At 44.3% G+C, this 22,366-nt stretch overlaps 1 protein-coding gene across 4 annotated transcripts in view; it reads left to right on the top strand.

Annotated features, from left to right (window-relative positions):
* Positions 1-22,366, top strand: part of RIN2 (Ras and Rab interactor 2) — a 168,121-nt gene that overhangs the window by 106,282 nt on the left and 39,473 nt on the right. For all 4 annotated transcript variants that reach the window (XM_088477342.1, XM_088477343.1, XM_088477344.1 and 1 more), the window contains 3 exons: positions 2,623-2,809; positions 11,029-11,140; positions 13,629-13,701. In XM_088477342.1, coding sequence (XP_088333468.1) covers positions 2,623-2,809; positions 11,029-11,140; positions 13,629-13,701 — 372 coding nt within the window. The remainder of the gene's footprint in view (positions 1-2,622; positions 2,810-11,028; positions 11,141-13,628; positions 13,702-22,366) is intronic.

Here is a 22,366-nt window from a genome sequence, read left to right as displayed (position 1 = left end):
GTGTGTGGATATAGATATATAAACTAAATGTGTGTGTGTACACATATATATATACTGTGTGTATATGCATGTACGTGTGTATGTGTATATATATATATATATATATATATGTAAATATACTGTGTGTGGATATATATATACATATACATACAGTATATAATCTATATGTGTGTGTGTGTATATATATATATATTTACACACACATTTAAACTGTATGTGTATATATATATACACATTAATATAAATATATATATATATACTGTGATATACAGATAAACTGTGTGTGTGTGTGTATATGTATATATATATATATATATATATACATACACATACAGTTTAAATGTGTGTGTAAATAAATATATATATATATATATATATATATATGTAAATATACTGTGTGGATATAGATATATAAACTAAATGTGTGTGTGTGTATATATATATATATATATATATATATATATATATATACACACACACACACATTTAAACTGTGTGTGTGTATGTATATATATATAATAGAACAATAACGCTGTGGCACTCAGAGACTGATGTTTGAATAATATTTTAAATAGTGTCACATATTAAAAACCCGACGTTTCGAAGCTCTAAATTCCTTTTTCAAGGTGTGAAAAAGGTGGCAAAACGTCATCTTTAATGGGCAAACATCATCATTCTTGAAAAAGTCCATGAAAGATGATGCTTGTCCATGAAATATGACATTTTGGCTCTTTCTGAGACCAGATTTTTGGTGGTAAAAATCCCAATTTGCGGGAAAATCCATACTAATCCGAGCCTGCACATCCCATATATATATATATATATATATATATATATATATATATATATATATATATAAAATATATAATATATATTAATGTGGGTGTGTAATAGGCGATTAATATCTCTGGTAATATGATTGAGTTCGTCATCATTACTAGAAATAATGGAGCAGAATTACCTTATACACTACCCGTGATTTTGCACGCTGCGAGGTCGGGCTGAGACAGTGAGCTTAATTAAAGCACAGGTTACTTATTTTGCAGTCACGGTTCACATACTTTATTTTAATATTTAATAATATTTATTTATTTTTTATAGAACAGGTGTATATAATCAAAAAGGGGAGGGAGATTAAGATGGTTCAATGTATGTGGGTAGCTATTCTCCATGATGCTAGCCACACCCCAAGACACAGACCACGCCACCACATTACTGGTCACACCCCCATATCAGTAGTCACACCCCCTGCTATAGTACACAATAGGCCCTTCATAGATTTCAGCTCCAGGCCCATGAGGACCTTAATCTGGCACTGTGCACAGCTGCTGTTATCTTGTCCTGGGTGTCAATATAAATGAAACAAGCAGTTGGACAAGACATAGACAGTAGCATATAAAGTCAATGGTGGAAACGTAGATGAGAATAAAACAATAGGTGAACAGGTGATGGCGAAAAATTAATAAAATCGCTTCCGTTTAAAAAGAAATCAGTTTCAGTTCATCTTCCATACTATTTCCAATGTATAGTTTGCATTTCTCAATTTCTAATAATAATTTCAGACGTTTAATAAAAGTGGAGGCTCCAGAACCTCTTACCCGGCTTCCACTGTAACAAAGGTCTACATCAGGCTCTACAGGTGTGGTGCAATGGGTCCTCCTGTTATCAGCCTCTAACACATTTCGAGACCAAGCTCTTTGTCAAGACAGTATAGTGAAGGCAGTATGAAGCTGCTCCTGAAGCTGCATGGAAAGGTCCACCTCTGTAGTTTAATGTGCGGGGTAAACATGACTAATTGAATCTCCCGGCGCGAGTAATTAGACACTGGCTAAATACTATAGCTAATTAGATTCCCCCCCCCATAATATAAAATATACTAAATCCACATATCTATATATCTATGTACGGTGTAATGGTTAGCATTACTGCCTCACAGCACTGAGGTCGTGAGTTCAATTCCCACTACGGCTATGTGGAGTTTGTATATTCTGCCTGTGCTTGTGTGGGTTTCCTCCAGGTGCTCCGGTTTCCTCCCATTTTCCAAAAATATACAGGTAGGTTAATTGGCTCCCAACAAAAATTAACTGTAGTGTGTATGTGTGTGTGCATGTGATAGGGAACATAAATTGTAAGCTCCACTAGGGCAGGGACTGATGTGAATGGCCAAATATATGTAAAGCGCTGCAGAATATGAGTGTTTTATATAAATAACTGGTAATAATAAATAAATGTATCACACTAGTGACTCATGACATAAAACAGCTATATTCCATTATGAGCAAGACATCTAATGCACTGAAGTGCCTCTCCTATAAGTACAAAGGAGAGCTCCTTGTGGGGGTCTTAGATAAGACTAACTTGTCATTGACACACACTTCACATTACAGTTCAAGGCCCAGCTCCGATAAAGGGATATTCTGCCAATATGCTACAACAACACAGCCAAATTATTTCCCTATCTAGCATCAGTGCTACATTTATTGCAAAAATGCATTTTATCAGAAATTCCACCCTGATTAGATTAGCCATGCTGACCAAGCCTGTGTACAATTGCTGAGCATAGCATTCATTTAATGATACCACTAGGGAATGTCATTTAATGTTGCTTTTTTTCTTTTACAGCATCGAAAAAGAAATGGAGGAAAATGTACTGGTTGAAAGAAAAGCTTTCCTTCGAGACTCCGGATACGAGAGTATCGCCTATAAGCCCAGCATCCTAGACAAACTCCTGCACACTCACCCCGTGTGGCTTCAGCTAGGTCTGAATGATGACAAGGTTCTCGACATCCTGCAAGATCAGCCTCCTGCGGTATGTACACGTAGAGGGTGCAATAGGTAACAGGTGATCAACTGACAACTATTCTAGTGTTACAGTGGGAATTAAGGGTTAATAGAGACCAGAGGCGTAACAAAGGTCTTTGGCGCCCAGGGCAAGGTGAAAATTGGCGCCCAGGGCAAGGTGAAAAAAGGCGCACCCCCCAAACTGAGTGCACGCGCCGAAGCCGTGTGCGCCCAAAATGGGCGTGGCCACATGCCACAAGGGGCATGGCCACTGAAAAATGGGGGCACGTCAACATGACCTCACCGTTTCTCATCACTCTGGGAACATTCCTTACCATTCCAGTTTGAATCCCAGGTACAATTGCATTTTAAATTAAGGAGATTGTGAAGTAGCTTGATATAGTTAGAATTCACAGTCTTTGACTGTAGTAGGAGATGGCTCAATTGGTAAGGTTACTGACTGCAAAGCATGAGGTGCTAAGTTCGAATCCTAGGTCTGACATATATTTTAGATTAATTAAAATGTGAAGTAGCTTCATATAGTTGGAATTCACAGTCTTCCCTAGTAATAGCAGATGGCTCCATTGGTAAGCTGTCTGACTGCAAAGCATGAAGTGACAGGTTCTATTCCCAATTGCGACTGTATTTTGAAATGTGAATATGACTGAAGGGGAGGAGATGTGATCAGAGGCAGAGAGGGAGACTCACAGTGTAGGAAGCTACATCGCTGATGGCTTTCGGATACGCTGCCCGGGACGGCGTTGCCCCCCCACTGCTGGGCCTGCCACGGCGCCCAAGGCACTTTCCATGCTCACCCCGCACTAGTTACGCCACTGATAGAGACATTGCTTTCGGTTAATGTAGATTTATGCTATTGCTATCATCTAACAGCTGCAAACTAGGGTCCTCAGAGATTTGTGTTACAGCAAAGGTATTCATTTTAGTATTTTCACTTGCATTCTGTGTTTCGCTATGGGGCGTTCACTACCAGTAGTCAGTACTTTTGTTCATATCATACATTGAGACAATTGCAGTTCTACTAATGAGGAAGAATAAAAAATTATTTGTAGTAGGCCTTTTTTTTTTTTTTTTTATACAGATCCGCTGTTCCATATATAGTACAGAGTGATGAGTAGTTTTCCATACACAGAGCCACAACACGTGCAAACAAAACATACATATAAATGCAACATACACGTAATGCTATCTAGCAACTGTTATTGCAAATGTTAACAATTTGGGAATACAATGGTGCATTATTAAAAGTTAGAATTCCCAGAGTACTATATGACATTCCTGGCTCTCAACAGCTGTGATTATCAGCTGGTTATACTATATATAAGCAGCACAAATGTGCATAGTAAAAGGGGCACCCACCTGCTTCATAAACACTACACACAACCGTGATGAACGTTGCATAATAAATGGCTGTTGCTTTAAAGTTGTTTCATTATTAGGTTGCTGAACCTCAGTCGAACCTTTAAGGCTACTAGCTTTTGCGGCCTGAAAATGTGCTGAGCTTTGGAGGATAACGTTGAGCTTGGCTCTGTTTGCTCTTGGAGCTCTTTGAATTGGGCTGGACTCCTGCCACACATTTCATCTCTCAAGGAAATCTCCACCCTTTTGACATAAATTTTGCTATAATATTGTTCCTACATACTCTGGGGTATACATAGGAGTTCTGAGCCATTTTCCTTTCTCACAGGTTTACCCCAGGATCACTGAAGTCTGTAAAATGTAAATCCGTACTTCCAAATGTTGAATTGGTTTCTTATTTCAATTCATGCTTAAAAAATAATATTGCACCTCTATTTTTCTGACCAATTTTGCATGGATCATTCTCAGACACTGAAATACATTGCCACCCCCGCCCCCTTTCCGCATGTTGTCGCGCATTAGGGGGTGGCGTTAGCCAGCACCCGGAAGCACGGCAGTGCACAAAACATTTAGAAGACGCTCCGTGTATCTGTATGCACAGTGCCTGCTTGTAGCTTCCAAAGGACACTATGGGCGGCACCAGGGGAGTATCTATAATGGGTGCAGGGTGCACACGGGCCCCTGGGTCCGGGGGGGGCCATACCACACACCCTGCACCCATATTTTGTAATACTTACCTCTCCGAAGTCCTGCATCGGCTGTAGCAGCCCTGCCCAAAACGCCTCTAAAATGGTCGCTGCGGCCATTTTCCCGGCGTTTTGCGCATGCGCAGTGGGTTAATCCCTGGGACAATGAAGGACTCATCATTTTCTCAGTGACCTGCGTATGCGCAGTAGACTCTGGACCTAGACTACTGCTGCAGTCAGTCCGGACACCTGGGAGAAAGGAGGGGCCTCCTCCTCTCCTAATACGCCCCTGGGCGGCACTGCAACAGAGTCTCTGGCTGCAAAGTGCCATTTTTGGCCCCCTGCTAGCCATAAGCAAGGGCCATGGGGCAGCGATGGTGTCACCCACAGAGCCCTGAGCTCTGTGTGGTGGCACCGGTTACACATCCCTAGTTACGACCCTGAAGAAAGTATTTTGCATCATTTACAGTTCATTCTGGACTACCATTGTTCAGTCACTGTGAAGCCAGTGGGTTTATTATTATTATCTGTCCTTTATTGTAATTTTCAATTGAACAAAAGCTAGGTTCATTTTATGCACATGACCTTTCATGTATAGTAAGTGGAAAGTTTTGTTATAGCCAACATCAATGAAAATGATATCAAGCTTGTGTATTATATACAGGTCTGTGAAATACAGACACACAGGTGCAGTAGAGTTTTGTAGGGAAAAATCAGGCCAAAATAAGCCCCACCCCCTAAAATAAGACCCCCACCCCCAATTCCACACACCCATGCACACTTTAAACAAAGCTTTGACCACGTCAAATGGGTGTTATATTTGCCCTCATATAGAATAACAAGTGATTCCTTATATAAAATGTGCAGACGGATTAAAATTGGAAGGGGGGGGAGCGTCATAGCTCAACTCTAATCATAACGTTAGTGCTTCAAAGAGGTACAGAGATTTCACTGAGGACAAGCTAGTTTAATTGGTGGTGGTGCAGGGGCGTCGGAACGATTTTATGTTGGGAGGGGCAGATTTGCTCCCCTCCCCCCTCCCGTTCCGACGCCCATGTGGTGGTGCTCAGATCTTACAATGTAAAGGCTCTAAGTCATTAACTAGAAGGAGTTAAAGGTGAGTCATGGCAGAGTTTGTACTCTGTTATCTTATATACACAAGCTGACTGGTTTCTGGCCAGCCTCACCATTCACATTCACACTATATGGAAAATGTGATGCCATCACTGGACATTACTGCACAGCATGCAATAGTGAATGAAATCAGTTGTTTTATGTTATATCTGTATTGATTTGTTTAACTGATGCATGCAAAAGTTATTGCTGTACAAAGCCAAAATTATTTCAGCATGGTCTTTATCTGTACACACTATGTTTAACATTTACTATCAGGCTGAAGAAAATAAAAGGTGGTGGGCACTCACATATAGCGCTATCACAATATACATAAAATGCTGATGACTGGGATAAACGTACTTCAATTCTTAGACAATATAATAATAAAAAATACATTTATTGAAATAATACACATATAATATTACCCTAATATAAGGAACAATATGCATAGAATCACTGAATGAATATACAATTACTCTGGGAACAAGGATATAAAAATGAGGCACAAACACCTACCCAGAAAGTGGGCACTGGGACCCAGTGGTGTAACTAGGGGGGGCCGGGAAGGGTGCGTGCCCTGGGCACCGTGGGACCGGTGGCGCGGGGGGCGCCGCCGGCCACGGTCCGGCCCGCCCTAGTTAGCCACCAGTGTAGCGCCGACCGCAATGAGTGCGGTCAGCGCTACACATGTACACAGGACCGGCGCTAGGCTTCCAGCGCTGGTCCTGTGCTGCACGCCTGAGCCCGTTCCCTCCCCCTGAGCGCTTGCCCAGTAGCGCCAGGAGGCGGGCTCAGGCTGTGCATAACACACGCATTGCCACCAGCGCTGGCGGCGATGCGTGTGTTAAACAGCAGCCAATGAGAGTCAGATAGACTGTCATTGGCTGCTGCAGCACCCTCTGCAAGAGCCAGACTTCCGTCCGGCTCCTGCAGTGGGTAATGGGACAGACGTCATGACGTCTGTCCCATTATGCTGAGCGCGCCAGCCCGGGAGGACTGGCGGCGGCGGCGGGAGCGGCGTCGCGGACTGGAGGAGCAGCAGCAGCGTGGATTCAGGTAAGTATGTTTTTATATATATATATTTTTAAAATCCTGTCAGCACTACTGGGGGCACAACGGGGGTGGCTACCACTGGGGGGACCTCTACTGGGGTGGGGGCACAACGGGGGGGGGGTGGCTACTACTGGGGGCACCATTATTAGGAGGACCTCTACTGGGGGGGGGGCTGTTACTGGGGGCACCATTATTAGGAGGACCTCTACTGGGGGGGGCTATTACTGGGGGCACCATTATTAGGAGGACCTCTACTGGGGGGGGGCTGGGGGGCTATTACTGGGGGCACCATTATTGGGAGGACCTCTACTGGGGGGGGCTATTACGGGGGGCACTTAATCGGGAGGGGGAACCTCAACTGGGGGCCACTACTTGGGGGGGGAACTACTACTGGGGGCATTATAAAAGGGGCCTACTACTAGGGGCACTGCACTGGGGGGACCACAACTGGGGGCAATAACAGGAAGGACCACTACAGGGACCACTGGATAGGGGGGGTCACTACTGGGAGCCTGCATCAGGGGGACCACTACTGGGGGCACTGCATGGGAGGGGGGGCGGACTACCGCTGGGGGCACTATAGAAAGGGCTTACTGCTAGGGGCACTGCAGTGACCACTACAGGGGGCACTAGATAGGGGGGATCACTACTGGGTGCCTGCATAAGGGGGACCACTACTGGGAAACCTGCATGGGGGGGGACTACTGCTGGGGGCACTATATAAAGGGCACTGCATAGGGGGGGGGGACTACTACTGGGGGCACTATATAAAGGGCACTGCATAAGGAGATACCACTACTGGGTGCACTGCATTGTGGGGACTGCTACTGGGGGCACTGCATAAGGGGGAACACTACATAGGGCACTGCATTTGGGGGGACCACTACTGGGGGCACTGAGTAAGGGGAACTAATTGGGGGCTGTATAAGGGGGACCACTACTGGGGATACTGTATAAGGGGCACTACTATGGGCCTGCATAAGAGGGACCACAACTGCATACTGGGGGTACTGTATAAGGGGTACTACTGAGGTTAAGGTGCATATGGATAGGAATGTTCAGCGTGAAAATAAAGGGGTGTGTCATGTTGACACGCCCCATTTTTAGGTGACCACGCCCATTTTTTTTCGCGCACATATCGGGGTGGTGGTGGGGGGCTCCCTTTTCAAATTTGCCCTGGGCTCCAAATACTCTAGTTACGCCACTGCTGGGACCCTTAGGTTACAGGTCCCCAAGAATTCCAGATATTCCAATGGTAGAAGCTATGCTCATACTTCGCAAAACACATCCATAGTACTGATGTAGGCTGGCAATCCAACATAGAGAAATAGAGGTCCTTTAGAAACTCTCCTGCAGGATGCTCAGCTCCGCTGCCTGCTAGGGGGATGCTCAGCTCCGCTGCCTGCTAGGGGGATGCTCAGCTCCGCTGCCTGCTAGGGGGATGCTCAGCTTCACTGCCTGCTAGGGGGATGCTCAGCTTCGCTGCCTGCTAGGGGGATGAGCTTCACTGCCTGCTAGGGGGATGCTTAGCTTCACTGCCTACTAGGGAGATGCTCAGCTCTGCTGCCTGCTAGGGTAATGCTTCACTGCCTGCTAGGGGGATGCTCCGCTGCCTGCTAGGGGAATGCTCAGCTCCGCTGCCTGCTAGGGGGATGCTCCACTGCCTGCTATGGAGATGCTCAGCTCTGCTGCCTGCTAGGGCGATGCTCAGCTCCGCTGCCAGCTAGGGGGATGCTCCGCTGCCTGCTAGGGGAATGCTCAGCTTCGCTGCCTGCTAGGGCAATGCTCAGCTTCGCTGCCTGCTAGGGGGATGCTCCACTGCCTGCTAGGGGGATGCAGGGTGTATCTGATGCTACTCTGACCTCCGGAGAGCCGCGCAAACACACTGAGTGTGTGTAATTTATCAAGTACATTATACACTGAAGTGACGAAAGTCGTGGGATAGCAGTATTTAAAGGTAATGGTAGGTGATGTCACTGTGATGTCTTGGAAATGCCCAGACTAGCATCAGTTGTAATCTGACATCTCAGTTTGAACACCGGCTAGGCTGCTCATGGCAAGGCAAGGCGAATTATCGGAGTACGAATGGGGCATGATAGTCAATGTCCGATTGAATGGGACATTCCATTTCCAAAGTTGCGCCTACATTCAACATTTTTTTATCTACGGCGTCACGTGTGTACTGTTAATACCTCATGGAAGGCATTATCACCCACAGTGGGCAGTCCAGTGGCCGACCAAATGACATCGCTAATTGAACCCTGGAGGACAACACCATGTGCCGTGGTCTGATGAGCCATTATTCCAGTTGTTTTGGGCTGATGTTAGGGTTCGGGTGTGGCGCAGACCTCATTAGGCCATGGACTCCAGTTGTCAACAAGGCACCTTGCAGGCTGGTGGTGGCACCTGAAAAACACATTATTGACCAGTAACGTTGCATTGCTTGATGACTATTTGCAGCCCTTTATGGACTTCATGTACCCCCACAACAATGGAATATTCCAGCAGGATACTGCACCATGTCATTGGTCCCAAGTTGTCCAGAATTGGTTTGAGGAGCATTCTGGAGAGTTCCACCGAATGGTGTGGCCACCACATTCGCCTGACATGAACCCAATCAAGCATTTAAGGGACGTGGTGGAGAGGTCCATTTGCTAGAGGGGGTCCTACACAATACTAGGCATCTATCCCATGACTTTTGGCCATACTTGGTCCTCCTTGACGACTTTTTATAAGAAGAGAAGCCCAGAGAGGAGATGCATTTAGCCACTTCAGGACCAGGGGCCGGTCTCCTATGTCATTAACAAATTATCGTGAGGGGGGGAGGCGGTGATAAATGTCACAGTTTTTAGTCCAGTCCCCGCCATACAGAGCCGCGATTCCCGGCAATTATCTCCCCATCCTACTAAAATCCCTAGGAAGTGGGTGGGATGTGGGAGATCGAGACACTCTTCCGGGGGACTACCCAAAAATTGGGGAGCCTTCCGCAACTTCTGGGACAGTAGGTATGCTTTTAGCACTTCAGTGTATAAAATGATAGCTAGAAGCTGATTAGTTTCCATGGACAAATTCTCAACTTGTCCTCTTTAGAAATAGTTGATACATCTCCCCTTAAATGTTGTTAAGTCCTGAATTATAGCAAATATAGTAGAAAAGAGAAAAAGAGTAGAAAAAACAATAGTCTTGTTGGGGTAAATTTGGCATTGAAGCAGTCCCAATAGAAACCTAAAGAGTCTGCTTTTGGCAACGAAAACAGGGTATCGAGATATCTGCTGCAGTCTCACCTACATACATTCAGGGGATACTTAATGTTTGTGGGAACACCAGTTTTGGGGGGATATTCTGCAAATAAGATTTGATAAATAGGTCCCTAAATCACTGAACATTCCCATAGAGTTGGGGCTGCCAGTCAGTGATTCAGAAGACCTACTGTAGCTTAGATAAGGAGAGAATCAGTCATGTAAAGTACAATGAATGAAGGCTATAAATTTGCGAAGAATAATGGCAAACTAATATGGAGCTCTAATTTAAAATATATTGCAAAGTGTTGATATTAAAAACGCCTAACAAAAAATATCTCTCATATGGTGCAGATCAGACAACGATCAGATATCGTTGTCTGATCGACCAGCATGTGCTGGATGATCGTTATCAAACATCCAGCACATGCTCCATTCCCCCAACTACTATGATGAATGATTGAGGGTCCCCATAGTAACCAAGCTAACCTGGTTGATATCGACCAGGTTGGCCTGCATGCACGTGCGATGGTCGATATCGACCATCCGTGCCCGCGCATCGTTTGGTCATTTGGGGGCAAAAAAAGGTAGATTTAAGCGATCAAACGATATCGTTATCGTTTAAATCGACCAAGTCATCTGACTGTGTGTATGCACCAATATACGGCTTTTTCCTAAACCCTATTTCCAGATTCTTTCACTAAAGTATATGGAATTTTTTTTCATTTTATTTTTGCTTTTACAATGTCCTTAATTATATGTTTTCCCATTAACAGACCTTTGTGGTGAGAAAGTCTACTAAGCTGCAGAAAAAAGTCATTTCACTACGAGTTCCCGATGAGTTTGGATCATGTTTCCAAGAATTTGTGATAAGAGAAAGCTCCTATAGTAAGTCCCTGGCCTCATGTTTATTTTGTCTGCTTTTTTTTTTTTTTTACTGTCCTTTTATATTCTTTGCTATCTGGATTCTACCAATCAGCCAATTACCTAATTTCCCTTCTAAAAGTAAAAAGATCATGTGGTGCAAAATTGGTAATTAAAGAGTTTTCATTCACAATACTAGGAGCAACATCCATTATAAAAACACAGCTCTGCCTGTCACCCCTAGGCAGCCATTTTGTGGACTGGACCAATGTTTGAGATTGAAGCCTGCTAAGTCACTAGTAATTCTCTAGTAATTAGTGACATCACTGAGAGAAAAATGCTGCGTCCAGTATGTGTAGGTGATGGGCCCACTTCAAACTGAGGCAAAAATCTGTGGTAGCTTTGTGTGACTTCACTGCATAAGTCATGTTAATGAAAGGGAATAATTTAAAACCTGACATTTGCAACCCAAATGATTTCATTAGAACATTTCTCAGTGAGTTTACACAATGGAGATTATAGCAATATGTAGAGCTGGAGAATAGTATAGTAATGATGATTGAGCTTGCTGTATAGTGTATACCACACTTTGAGTTGCTTTTTCAGCCCGTGGAATTAATGTTTATATTAGACTGTCCCTTTTAGAGATGTGCATGATTCACATAGGGGTCTGTTTGGCAGCTTCTTATCTAAACCCGAATAACTGTAATTACAGAGCAGCTTTCTTTTCCGTGCAGACATTCAGCTAAGGACGAGCCTCCATCTGGAATTCTCTTTGTCATTGTCCTTCTTGTCTAAATGCTATTGGAATGCTATTATAGCAGCCATCAGCATATGTCTAAACCTGGCTTAGGCAGCCTGTGACCCTCCAGTTGTTCTGGAACAATGGTCCTGATTCAGAGATGTACACAAACCCATTGGTTACTGATCTGTGCATGTGCTGATAAGTGGATGTGACCCCTAAGCTGGAGCATGATTGACATTCGGCCATTTGGGGGAAGGGCGGCGATGTTCAGCATTTTACAAAATGAGGGTGGTGTCTCACCTCGTTTTGTAGGTGTGCCTGGGCCAGGGTCTGCGTCTTCCGACGCAGATTTCTTGGCCCCCTGCAGAGGCGTTCCGGCGGCCATTCTGAGTAAGCTTACTCAGATGGCCGATGGTGATCCGATGTTGCGTTCTCTGACACAGCAGAGGATAACAGAAGCCGGCAGGAGGCGTCTATTTACACAAGACACTTCCTGCTGCATTAGCATATGTTAGCATAGCTGCTGTGTTTACAGACGCAGCATCAATGTTAACAGCGTCCATCTTTGAATCAGACCCAAATACTTACCTACCCTCCCGATTTGGCCGGGAGCCTCCCGAAAATCGGGGGCCTCTCCCGGTCCTCCGGAAAGGCAGGCAAGCCTCCCGGCCCTCGGCGACCCGTCCGGCCCCAATTACAATATAATCCCCGGCAGCTTCACATTGCTGTTAATCTGGGCAACGCCCCCCGCCATGGAAGCCCAACTGCTTACTCTCAGAAGGAGGGAGCTAAAAGTCAACAAGCATGTCCCAATATGCCTTATTAGAGGATGTAATAAAACAAAAACTACAAGCAGCTGTAGGTTCGCACTGAGCAGCAGGTGTAATCCTCCTCCTAAATGACCCCAAGTTGGTTGACACTGTCTGATTTAGCACGACTCGTTCCTTTTTCGCATTGCTATAACATTTTGAAACTGTCCTTATTAATGTCTCTGCGTACCAGCTGAGGCAAATCATATGGCCATTCTCACTCATATGTATAAATGTAAATAATACACAGAGAAGACATCAGCTTCACTCGCAATAAACTGCAGCTGTGTGTTATATAGATTTACATGTAGCAGAGGCAGCTATTCGGTAGGCTAAATCAGATAAAGCAGTCCCTTGGAATAAGTGCCTCTTGCATAATGCAAACAAGTGCCTTATTTCTATGACTACCTAGTAAAGTGTAAGGCCACGTTCTGAATTAATATTGGTTCAGTCCACAAAATGGCTGCCATAGTTGTATGTAGGCAAAGGACAGTAAATATTTCCTGGTAAGGTGTATTTTCCTTTACTTGTACTTAAGAAACCCCCTGTATAGAAGTTGTAGTGTTCTCAGAAATACTAAAACCGGCAAATAGAAGTAAACACACTAAGGCTACAATTGTAAGAACAAAGGCTGATTGAGTTGTGAATCACGTGAGAGCTTTTGTTTTGTTACTTCTGAATTGTGCAACCCATATCTGTTTTGACCCATTTTTAATGGATGAGAACATGTTCCAGGAATGAGGAAAAGGACATAACTTCCAGACTCCTTATATTTAGCTGAATTGCTCTCTTGGCAAAGAACTGCACCCGACACAGTTGTTTTCAATTAGGAGAACACTGCTTTGTTTGATAGTTGCAAAACATTACTGCTTACTCTCGGCAGAAAAACACCAGGATCGGATTTAACCTCGTCTTGTTTGTGGTCTTATGTGGTGTCCATTATCTTTTGTCTCCCCAGCTTTTTCCTTGGAAGGCTCTGGAATTAGTTTTGCGGATGTATTTCGACTTGTCGCATTTTACTGCATCAGCAGGTAAGATGCGTATTCATGATTTTAAAATACAGTAACAGATTATAACACATAAAAATGTAAGATGTAAATTCGGATGGATAAACTTGCTATCTTATGACATTTATTACTGTAGTACAGGCAGGATATCTGGAGTCTTAGCAAGTTAAGGGTTAGCACTGGCAGTGTCAATGAGCTCTAATGGACCTTGCGGACTTCCCCAAGATGTGCTGCAAGGCCGTATGGGCTTTGCTGCTGGGGTTCTACAGGTCGCGGCCCACTAACTAACGCCGTAATGTGACTAGCAGGAGAGACATGTGTATAGTGAGATACAGAATCGTAATCTGGAGAAAAGTCAGACGTAGTGATAGGTCATAGACGCATGTACTCATTAACAGTTGACAAGCAAAAGGTCGTGGTTACAGTACCAGGTTCAGAATCTGAAAGTGATGAAGAATTAAGGAATACAGGCACAGGTCAGGCACTATGCCAGAGGTTCCCAAACTCGGTCCTCAAGGCACCCTAACAGTCTAGGTTTTAAGGATATCCATGCTTGACCAAAGGTGACTTAATTAGAAATTAAGTCAATTTGATTTAACCACGTGTGCTCAACCATGGATATCTCTAAAACCTTAACTGTTGGGGTGCCTTGAGGGCCGCCTTTGGGAACCTCTGGACTATGCAGTGGACTGATACAGGGTGAGACGGGATAATAATAATACAGTAAGTGTAACTACCAAACAGGGCCATAACTGGGCACATCAGCGACATGTGCCAACCTCGCCTATATGCATATAGTGCATATTGGCTGCAGGGTTCCTATCTGGAGCGTCCAAAGGATGCTCCGTGAGTGCTGCAGCAACAATCCTGTCTGCAGGGTCCGTTGCGGACACCCTGCCAGCCAGGAGCAACAGCCGTTGGGTGGCAACAGTGCCGCACACAGAGCCTCTGCGCTCTGTGCGACGCCACCATTTACCCATTGCTAATTACAGCCCTGCTACCAAATACTCTGGCACCGAATAGTGCCCAGAGTAAGCTGTTATAGATACTTCCCACTTTGAATTTGATGCTACCAGCCCTGTGGACGTGAACTACAAATCCCTACAGGGAGGTGCCAGTGTTGAGAGAACCCAAGGAGGACGGCATCAGGAGAATAAGTACCTGAGGCCTGGAGCCTGGGGTGAGGGAGGAACTAGCGCAGTGAAGAACCACTGCTGGACTAGGCAAGAGGCTGTTGGCATCAATATAGGACACCTACATGTCTGACGTGAACAATATTGAAATATCTTAAACCAGGCGGGACCCATTTTCTCTACGATACTAGTACGGCCCTTCTCTGATATCAGCAAGGTCCTGATACTTACAATAACCAATGATTTGTGCTTCTATGGAAAACATCCATGAAATCTGGATTTAGTTACATATCCTGTGAAAATAGGGACTGTTCCTGCTAATCACTAACTGTACTATTATGATGCTAATGAAGAAATAAAAAAACTGCCTACTTAAAAGAAAAAGGATCATGCATACCTCCTATTGCAGAATAAGACACGAGTAGCTCTGCGTTAGAGAAGCTTTGTCCAAGCATTATACTTGGCCAAATACAGTGAAGTTGCAAATATTAGTTTATTTTGCTTTTGATTCTGTCATTGTTTCTGCTTTTGTATTCTGTTATTCCATTGTGACCATGTTTATTGTATTTGCTTTTTTTCAAACAATAAAACTACAAATTGTTTGGAGAAAAATAAATGTAAGAGGCCACAACAAACAGATATTGTTTAGTTAATAAAACATTCAGCTGATACCCTATCTCCGCCATCCTCGGACTGTTACATTACACATAAGTTTGCATATGTAAGTGGAAACCGGTGCCGCTTTTGGATTATACACCGACCGCCGCAGCCCTCATTAATCATAATGTGCACCCGCACCAGCCCAATGCTAGCTGCAAGAGACCGCGTCTCTTCCCCGTACCCATGACTCCGAATCACACAGAGCTTTTGATTCACTCCCATGACACTCCCACCAATCAGAGTGGTTCCATGCAATTGCTTTGCCACCGCCCAGCTCCCGACACAAAATGCCCTCTATGATGTAAAGACAGATCCGGCCAAGTTGCGTGTGACTCAGAATAGGACAGGCATACACATAGATGCATAAAGCCACTTCTGTGCACGTGCTGTATTATTATTATTATTACATTTTATTTATAGGGCGCCACAAGAGGTCCGCAGCGCCATACATACAGTAAAGGGTACACAGAACATTACATTACAATACAGTAACCAACTTATAAACAGAGCACAAGTAACAATTAGCAGCACAATTCTCCATACACAGTACAGCTTGGAAGGTGAAGGCTGTCATAGAAGTGATACAGAAGAAGGCTGTGAAAACAGGAGGGAGGAGGACCCTGCTCCTAGGAGCTTACAATCTAGGGGAGAGGGGAGACAGACAGATGACATGAGGCATGAGTGTGTAGAGGGGGACCTGTATGTAAAAACTCGCCATTAGCGTCTGTGAAGATAGATCCATGCAACTCAGAATCAGCCCCATCAAGTGGACAGGGTTCTAAACATCTTCAGTAAGAGATTTAGGGGCCCATTCATCATCGAAGGCTGCATTGTCTCCAATGATAAAGTTTTGAACTTGCTGGGAGGGTGCTTAAGTATCCAACTCGCAACGGGGGAAAAATGACATCATTGCTCCGAAAAGCAGTTGTCCCCGTGGTTTCAGTTTTCTGAATTTGCTGAATACCAAAGGGGTCCTATTGGACCCCTCATGATGAATGGTAACTTAAATATGCTAAAACTAGCTATTCCGCATGGTTGCCGGTCCATTTATCGTTTGAGGAACACGCTCCTATGTATTTAAGTCTACTGGTGGTGTTTATGCTGAGTCCTGTTCAAAACTATTAAAGATCTGTTGTTTCTGAGTTGTTTTTTCAATGTTATCATATTAATATTTGTCGTGATGATAATAATCTGTGGTTTATGCTGTAGATAGAAAGCGTTATTGTAAGAGTTTGTGTTAGGAATTGCAGTGATATGCACATGTTGTTAGCTGAATGAGGATAATGTTCGTCTGGGCTGCAGACCAAGGAAAGATGTAATAAGATCTGCTCCTAGGAAAGGAAGTGGTTTGGAGTCATCTGCACCCGATGCTCCCATGTATCCATTGGGCAGAGCTGGCTAATGATGGGTTTGTGCCACCGCTAGGTGCAATGTGATCTCATTTTCCTCTTCAAAAGGGACTTTTCTTTCACTGATATCTAGAAACAAGTCACCATTTGTAGCAGTCAGACGGAACAATGAGTCACGGTGGCGGTGCAAACTTGTTGTACCTTGTTTTTTAATAAAATTATTTTGTCACCGGTCAGGAAATTGATGTTGTTGTTATTGTGGCAATCTGATTTGGAAAATATGTAAACTCCATGCCCTCCAGTTTCCAAGATGTTCTGGACGGGTTTCTCCATACAGGTAGTTTAGTTCATATTGGGGCTCATTTAAAGGTGGATCTATTTGTGCTCTGAATGTACAAAGGACCTGATTCAGAGCCGCTCGCAAGCGGCCTGATGGTATGTGAACGCGCATGCGCCCGCTTCGTTCTGTGCGTGCGTGAACTATTCTGTGCGATCGCAAACCGCTCGCCAAGCAAAGACAGCCCAGTGAAGTGAGTAACAGGAGAGGCCGTTTGTGGGTGGAAACGGGCAGGACACTAATAACGGGGGAGTGGAGGTGCGAACGCAGGCGTGCCTGAGTGTTCCAACGCCGTTTCAAAGGCATGCATAATTAGCAGTCAGCGTCATAGTATACGTCACATGCCTGTTTTTAACACTGAAGTCCTCGCAGTGTTTGCAGTAGGGTAAGGCAACCACAAGCGCTGCGTTAGCTTCCGATGGTCCTCGATGTACCAATGTTTTAAAACACTTCCTGGAGATGACGTGCGCTAGTGGGCATCTCAACATATGCTAATGTGTGTCTGCATACACAGAGCGATTGCTTGCACAAGCAAAGTGGGCATGCCAATGCCTTTCCGAGCGAGTGCTTGGCGTCACTTTGCCGAATTTGCATACGCTGGATGCGAGCGATCGCATCTAGCGAGCGGCGCGGAATGAGCTCCAAAGTGCATATGAATAAAGAGTATTCATGTGCATATGTTAAGGCAGCCTGCACACTCATCATCATTGCGTATTGGTGCACCAGCCCTCAATCACTCGCAGGCGATATATCTCCTAAAAGAGTGGATCCCAGCCTATACTTGCCAGCCCCTTTCCATCTCTACACATGATATAAATCACAACTCCGTGATAATATACAAATCTATATATACAGAGAGATGGGCTTTTACTACTCTTCTCTTAGAGAAATAATGTCATAATAATAGATTACTACCCAGGTTATGCATTATTTTATAATGGGAAGTGTATAATATAAATCTTTAACCTGTATATTGAGCTACAATAAAGCATACAATAAAGCAGGACTCCACTTAGATGTAAAATGTGAAAAGAATTTGAACTGCGACACCCTTTACCTCCAGCTAGCAGAAACATAATTCATTGTCCCAGCACCCATGGTATTTGTTAGTTATAACCTAAGGTTAGTGTTGATGTCTTTGTCATGGTAAAGTTTGTGCATTTTTTAGACATACAGACAGAGGATATAAAAAGTATACACACTCTAATTGAAACTGCTGTTTTTTGTGATGGAAAGCCTGAAATCCAGATATCGGCCCATTTTCCACCTTTAACGTGACCTTGCAACCAACAAAATGGAAGTGAACGATGATGAAATGAAAATAAAACACCTACAATAGCCTAATTGCATAAATGTGCACACCCCTAAATGAATACTTTGTGGAAGCGCCTTTTACTTTTATTATTGCGATTGGTCTTCACACACACAGATGTCACATCCCTGCCCCACTCTTCCCTGCAAAAGGTTCTAAGTCTATCAAACAACAATATCCGGTGCGCAGCCCTCTTAAGGCCATTCCATGGGTGCTTTAGATCATTATTACGTCAGAAGGTGAAATTCATCTTCAGCTTTTAGACAGGGGCCAGCAGGCTTCGTGACAAATTATCTTTATATATGGACTATGGAGCTATTCATTATCCTGCTCCTGCCCCAGATGAATAGAAGCAACCCGAAAGCATGATGCTGCTGCCACCATGCTTCACATTAGGTATGGTGCTCTTTGGGTGAGGAGCTGTGTTGTCTTTGTGCCATATAAGTCATATAGAAGGCCATAAAGTTCAATCCTCACCAGACCATTTTCTGAACTGCTTTGGGAATACTGAATATATTTTATTTGCACAATGTAGACTGGCTTGGATGTACTTTTTGGCCAACAGTGGTTTTCGATGAAAACTTATTGCAGAACATAAATTCCCTACTACAGGGGTGGACAATTATTTCAGCTGGGTTGGGAACTTAACACTCTTCAGTGAACATTAAAGGGCCGCACGTAAAATATCTCGTAGAGTGCGGATGGAGCTGGAACATCTGTTTCAGACAGATCATTTGCCACTGGAAGTCAGTAAGAAAAAAGATCAACGCTGAACACAAAAAAACACCATCCAGTATAATGTTAGTTATAAATAATTTTGCCTCATTGCTTACCTTTTATAGGGGATTTAATGGCTGGGACACGGTGTAAAAATATTTCTACTGCCTCTGTCACTCAGTGCTGTACTACTTCTCAGCTAGTGAACTTCCAGAGCAGTTAGATCATGCACTCATGCCTCTGCAGTCTGCTCTGATAGGGGGAGCCGGTAGTGTGCACATGGCTGTTGGCAGTTCGTTAGTGATGATACTGTATGTGCGCTGCAACGTGGAACTTCCTGTGAGTGTGCAGCCGGTAGCAAACAGGTGCACCCGGCTGCTCTTGGTGGCAGCCACGGTTCAGAGGTAGCGCAATGATAAGTGTCTGTCTGAGCCACTTGTCATTGTGCAGTAGTAGGAGGCAGCGGGCCGGGCAGGATTGCCTTGCAGGCCGTATCTGGACTTATTTTTCTTGTTCCTACACTAGTAGGATGCAATCAAGAAAACTGCAGGGAAATTCCACAGGAACATTTGATCAGACGTCCCTGTAGAATTTTCTTGCAATGTTCTTCTAACACAAGGCATACTTGCCTACTTTTGAAACCTAATTTCTGGGAGATTGTAGATGGCAGTAGAATGTGCCACGCGGTGCGCTGTTGAGGGGGCATGGCCAGCTCCGTCCAAAGGGCATGTCTAGCTCCACCTGTGGGCGTATATATTGCCACTTGGGTGTGTCCTGGACTAAGTTAAATTATTTATGGCCAATGTTCTAGGCAAAACCAGTGCTGGTAGCTGCAATTCATAAAATATGCGGACAAACGGAAGCGCAGCCCTGTCCACCACCACATAACTGACCCTAAGAATGATATATAGGCACAATTTACTTAATTTAATCATTTTTGCTGAATTTCTCAAACAGAACCTTTTGACCAAGGCTGCCGTGAAAAAAATGCTTATACTCTAGGACATGATTCAAGAAACACTTGGCACACAACACTGTAAGGTACCAAAGTATTCTGTATTGATGACAGTGGAGGCAAATTGGTGTCAATACATTTACATATAGAGACAGGGGGCATAAGTGGACCTTGCAAAAAAGAAAAATGGACAAAGTAAGAATATTAATAAATGTCTTTATGATCATTTTTGTATTTTCACTATAACATATACACTTCTGGCCATTTCTTTTCTGTTTTAGTATATGTCTTCCATTTATGAAGTAAATTATTTATTTAAGACCCAGTATGGCTATGAACATTCTTCATGGATCCTAAAGAGTGGGACAGATCCTTTGTATGCTCCTCCCCATCATTCTAATTCAAATGCTTCAACCTTCAATTTATGATGCAGTATATAGATGCCCACACAGCATTTCAGATGGGATGGTATTTGTTATGATCACAGACACAGGCAAAAATGATCATATAATAAAACATCTTCCTATAAGCTGACACCCAAGCTCCCCCACTGACATTAATATATCTCTGCCCTGCCACATTGACATTAATACTCCATCTCCCCCTGTCACATTAATTTTAATAGATCCATCCGGGTTGTGTACTGGATGCCGTCGGTCAGAATCCCAACCCCAGCATCCCGATAGGGTTAGGGTACCGCCACTTGTCGGTCAGTAACTTAAAACCTCCTCCTCTACCTAACTTTCCCCACTGCCTAAACCTAACATATCCACCTAGTGCCTACACCTAACCTCCCGCACCCTACACCTAACCCTCGTCCCTTAGTGCCTAGCCCTAACCCTCCCCCTAGGCCCAGTACTTACTGTAGGGATGCCAGGTCCGGGATTCTAAGCACCGGCTTCTCGATCGTCTGCATTATGACCGCATGCCATCCACCTCCCCTCCCCACATTTACATTAATAGACACCCCCCCACATTCACATTAATAGATCCACCCCAAATTGACATTAATAGATCTCCCCCACCCTCCTCTCTCCTCTCCTGTGGCACTCACATCAATACTTCTGCAGGAGCTACAGTGAGCTCTGAAACACTCAGTGTCATGTCATGCAGCTCTTCAGTCCTCCGGCGCCAGCTCCTCCTCCATAATCACTGGCTGGCCAGGGAATGCTGGAAGCATCAGTCTCTCCCAGCAGTCTGCGTTTGGCTGGTGCGTGAGCTGGGTGCAGGGGGAGGCGGGCCCGGGCCCTGTAGCAGCCACACTCCTGACTCCCTGCACCCGTGACCCATGGTGGCCATCTATGCCGCTGATGCCTCCAAGCACACTGTGCCAGTATCAGTGTGCACTGTGAACTACCCACAACCCCGCGGTGGCCGGCCTTTAAGTAATATGATGTCACACGTTGTGACGTCATGACGTCCCCGTGCATTTGATCCATCTTTGTGCTACACTTAACATTACCATGTCCCTGGCATTTCCATTTTCAGAAACCGGGAGTTAAGTTATAATTTGCGGGGCAGCGGGAGTCTACATTAAAAATCGGGAGCAGTAGGCAAGGGGGCTTCTCAGTGTGATCCTGGGAGAAATTGTCTCATTATTTAGGCCACACTGTCAAATCATATACTTTGACTGATAATTATGTCACTGTATAACATGTTAAATAAAGCAGATTGACTGTTGTGAATATGCTATTTAGCTTGCTGGCTCAGAGGTGCTAAAGGGCGCTACATGGCCGAGCAATGTTCCTCCACTTTGAGGCTCAGACAGCGCATGTTCAGATGAGGCCCCCTTTGCTCTGTTGACCATAATGTTATAAATTGTATATTAATTTAATTATAGTACTTTGGAAAACCATTCTGCATTTGTAGGATGAGATTCATATTAGCAAAGTATAGGACAATCCTAGTGTGCAACCACATTGCTTTGTACATACAGCACAGTCGTGAACTCACATGCTCTTCATTCATGCCGAGTTTTTTCCTGAAGCTGTTGGACATTTTCCAAGCTCTTCTATACAATAATGTTTTTGGACTGTGTCTTACAGGCAACCTCAAATAAACTTTCCATTCCTGCTGTATTTGGGCAGAGCTTCATGCTATAGGATCAAAAAAATATTTTGGATAAGTTAGAATCATGCAAGCTTTGTCCTGATCCTCCTGACTTTACACAGCAGTGACAGTTCTGTTTAATTTCAATGTACAATAATGTTAATTCAGCTAGTAAAC

This window comes from Taudactylus pleione, unplaced genomic scaffold, assembly GCF_031769625.1.
Source record: "Taudactylus pleione unplaced genomic scaffold, aTauple2 ptg000201l, whole genome shotgun sequence".
Classification (NCBI taxonomy): Eukaryota; Metazoa; Chordata; class Amphibia; order Anura; family Myobatrachidae; genus Taudactylus; species Taudactylus pleione.
The sequence above is the reverse complement of the archived record's forward strand: the minus strand, read 5'-3'. Positions and strand labels throughout refer to the sequence as shown.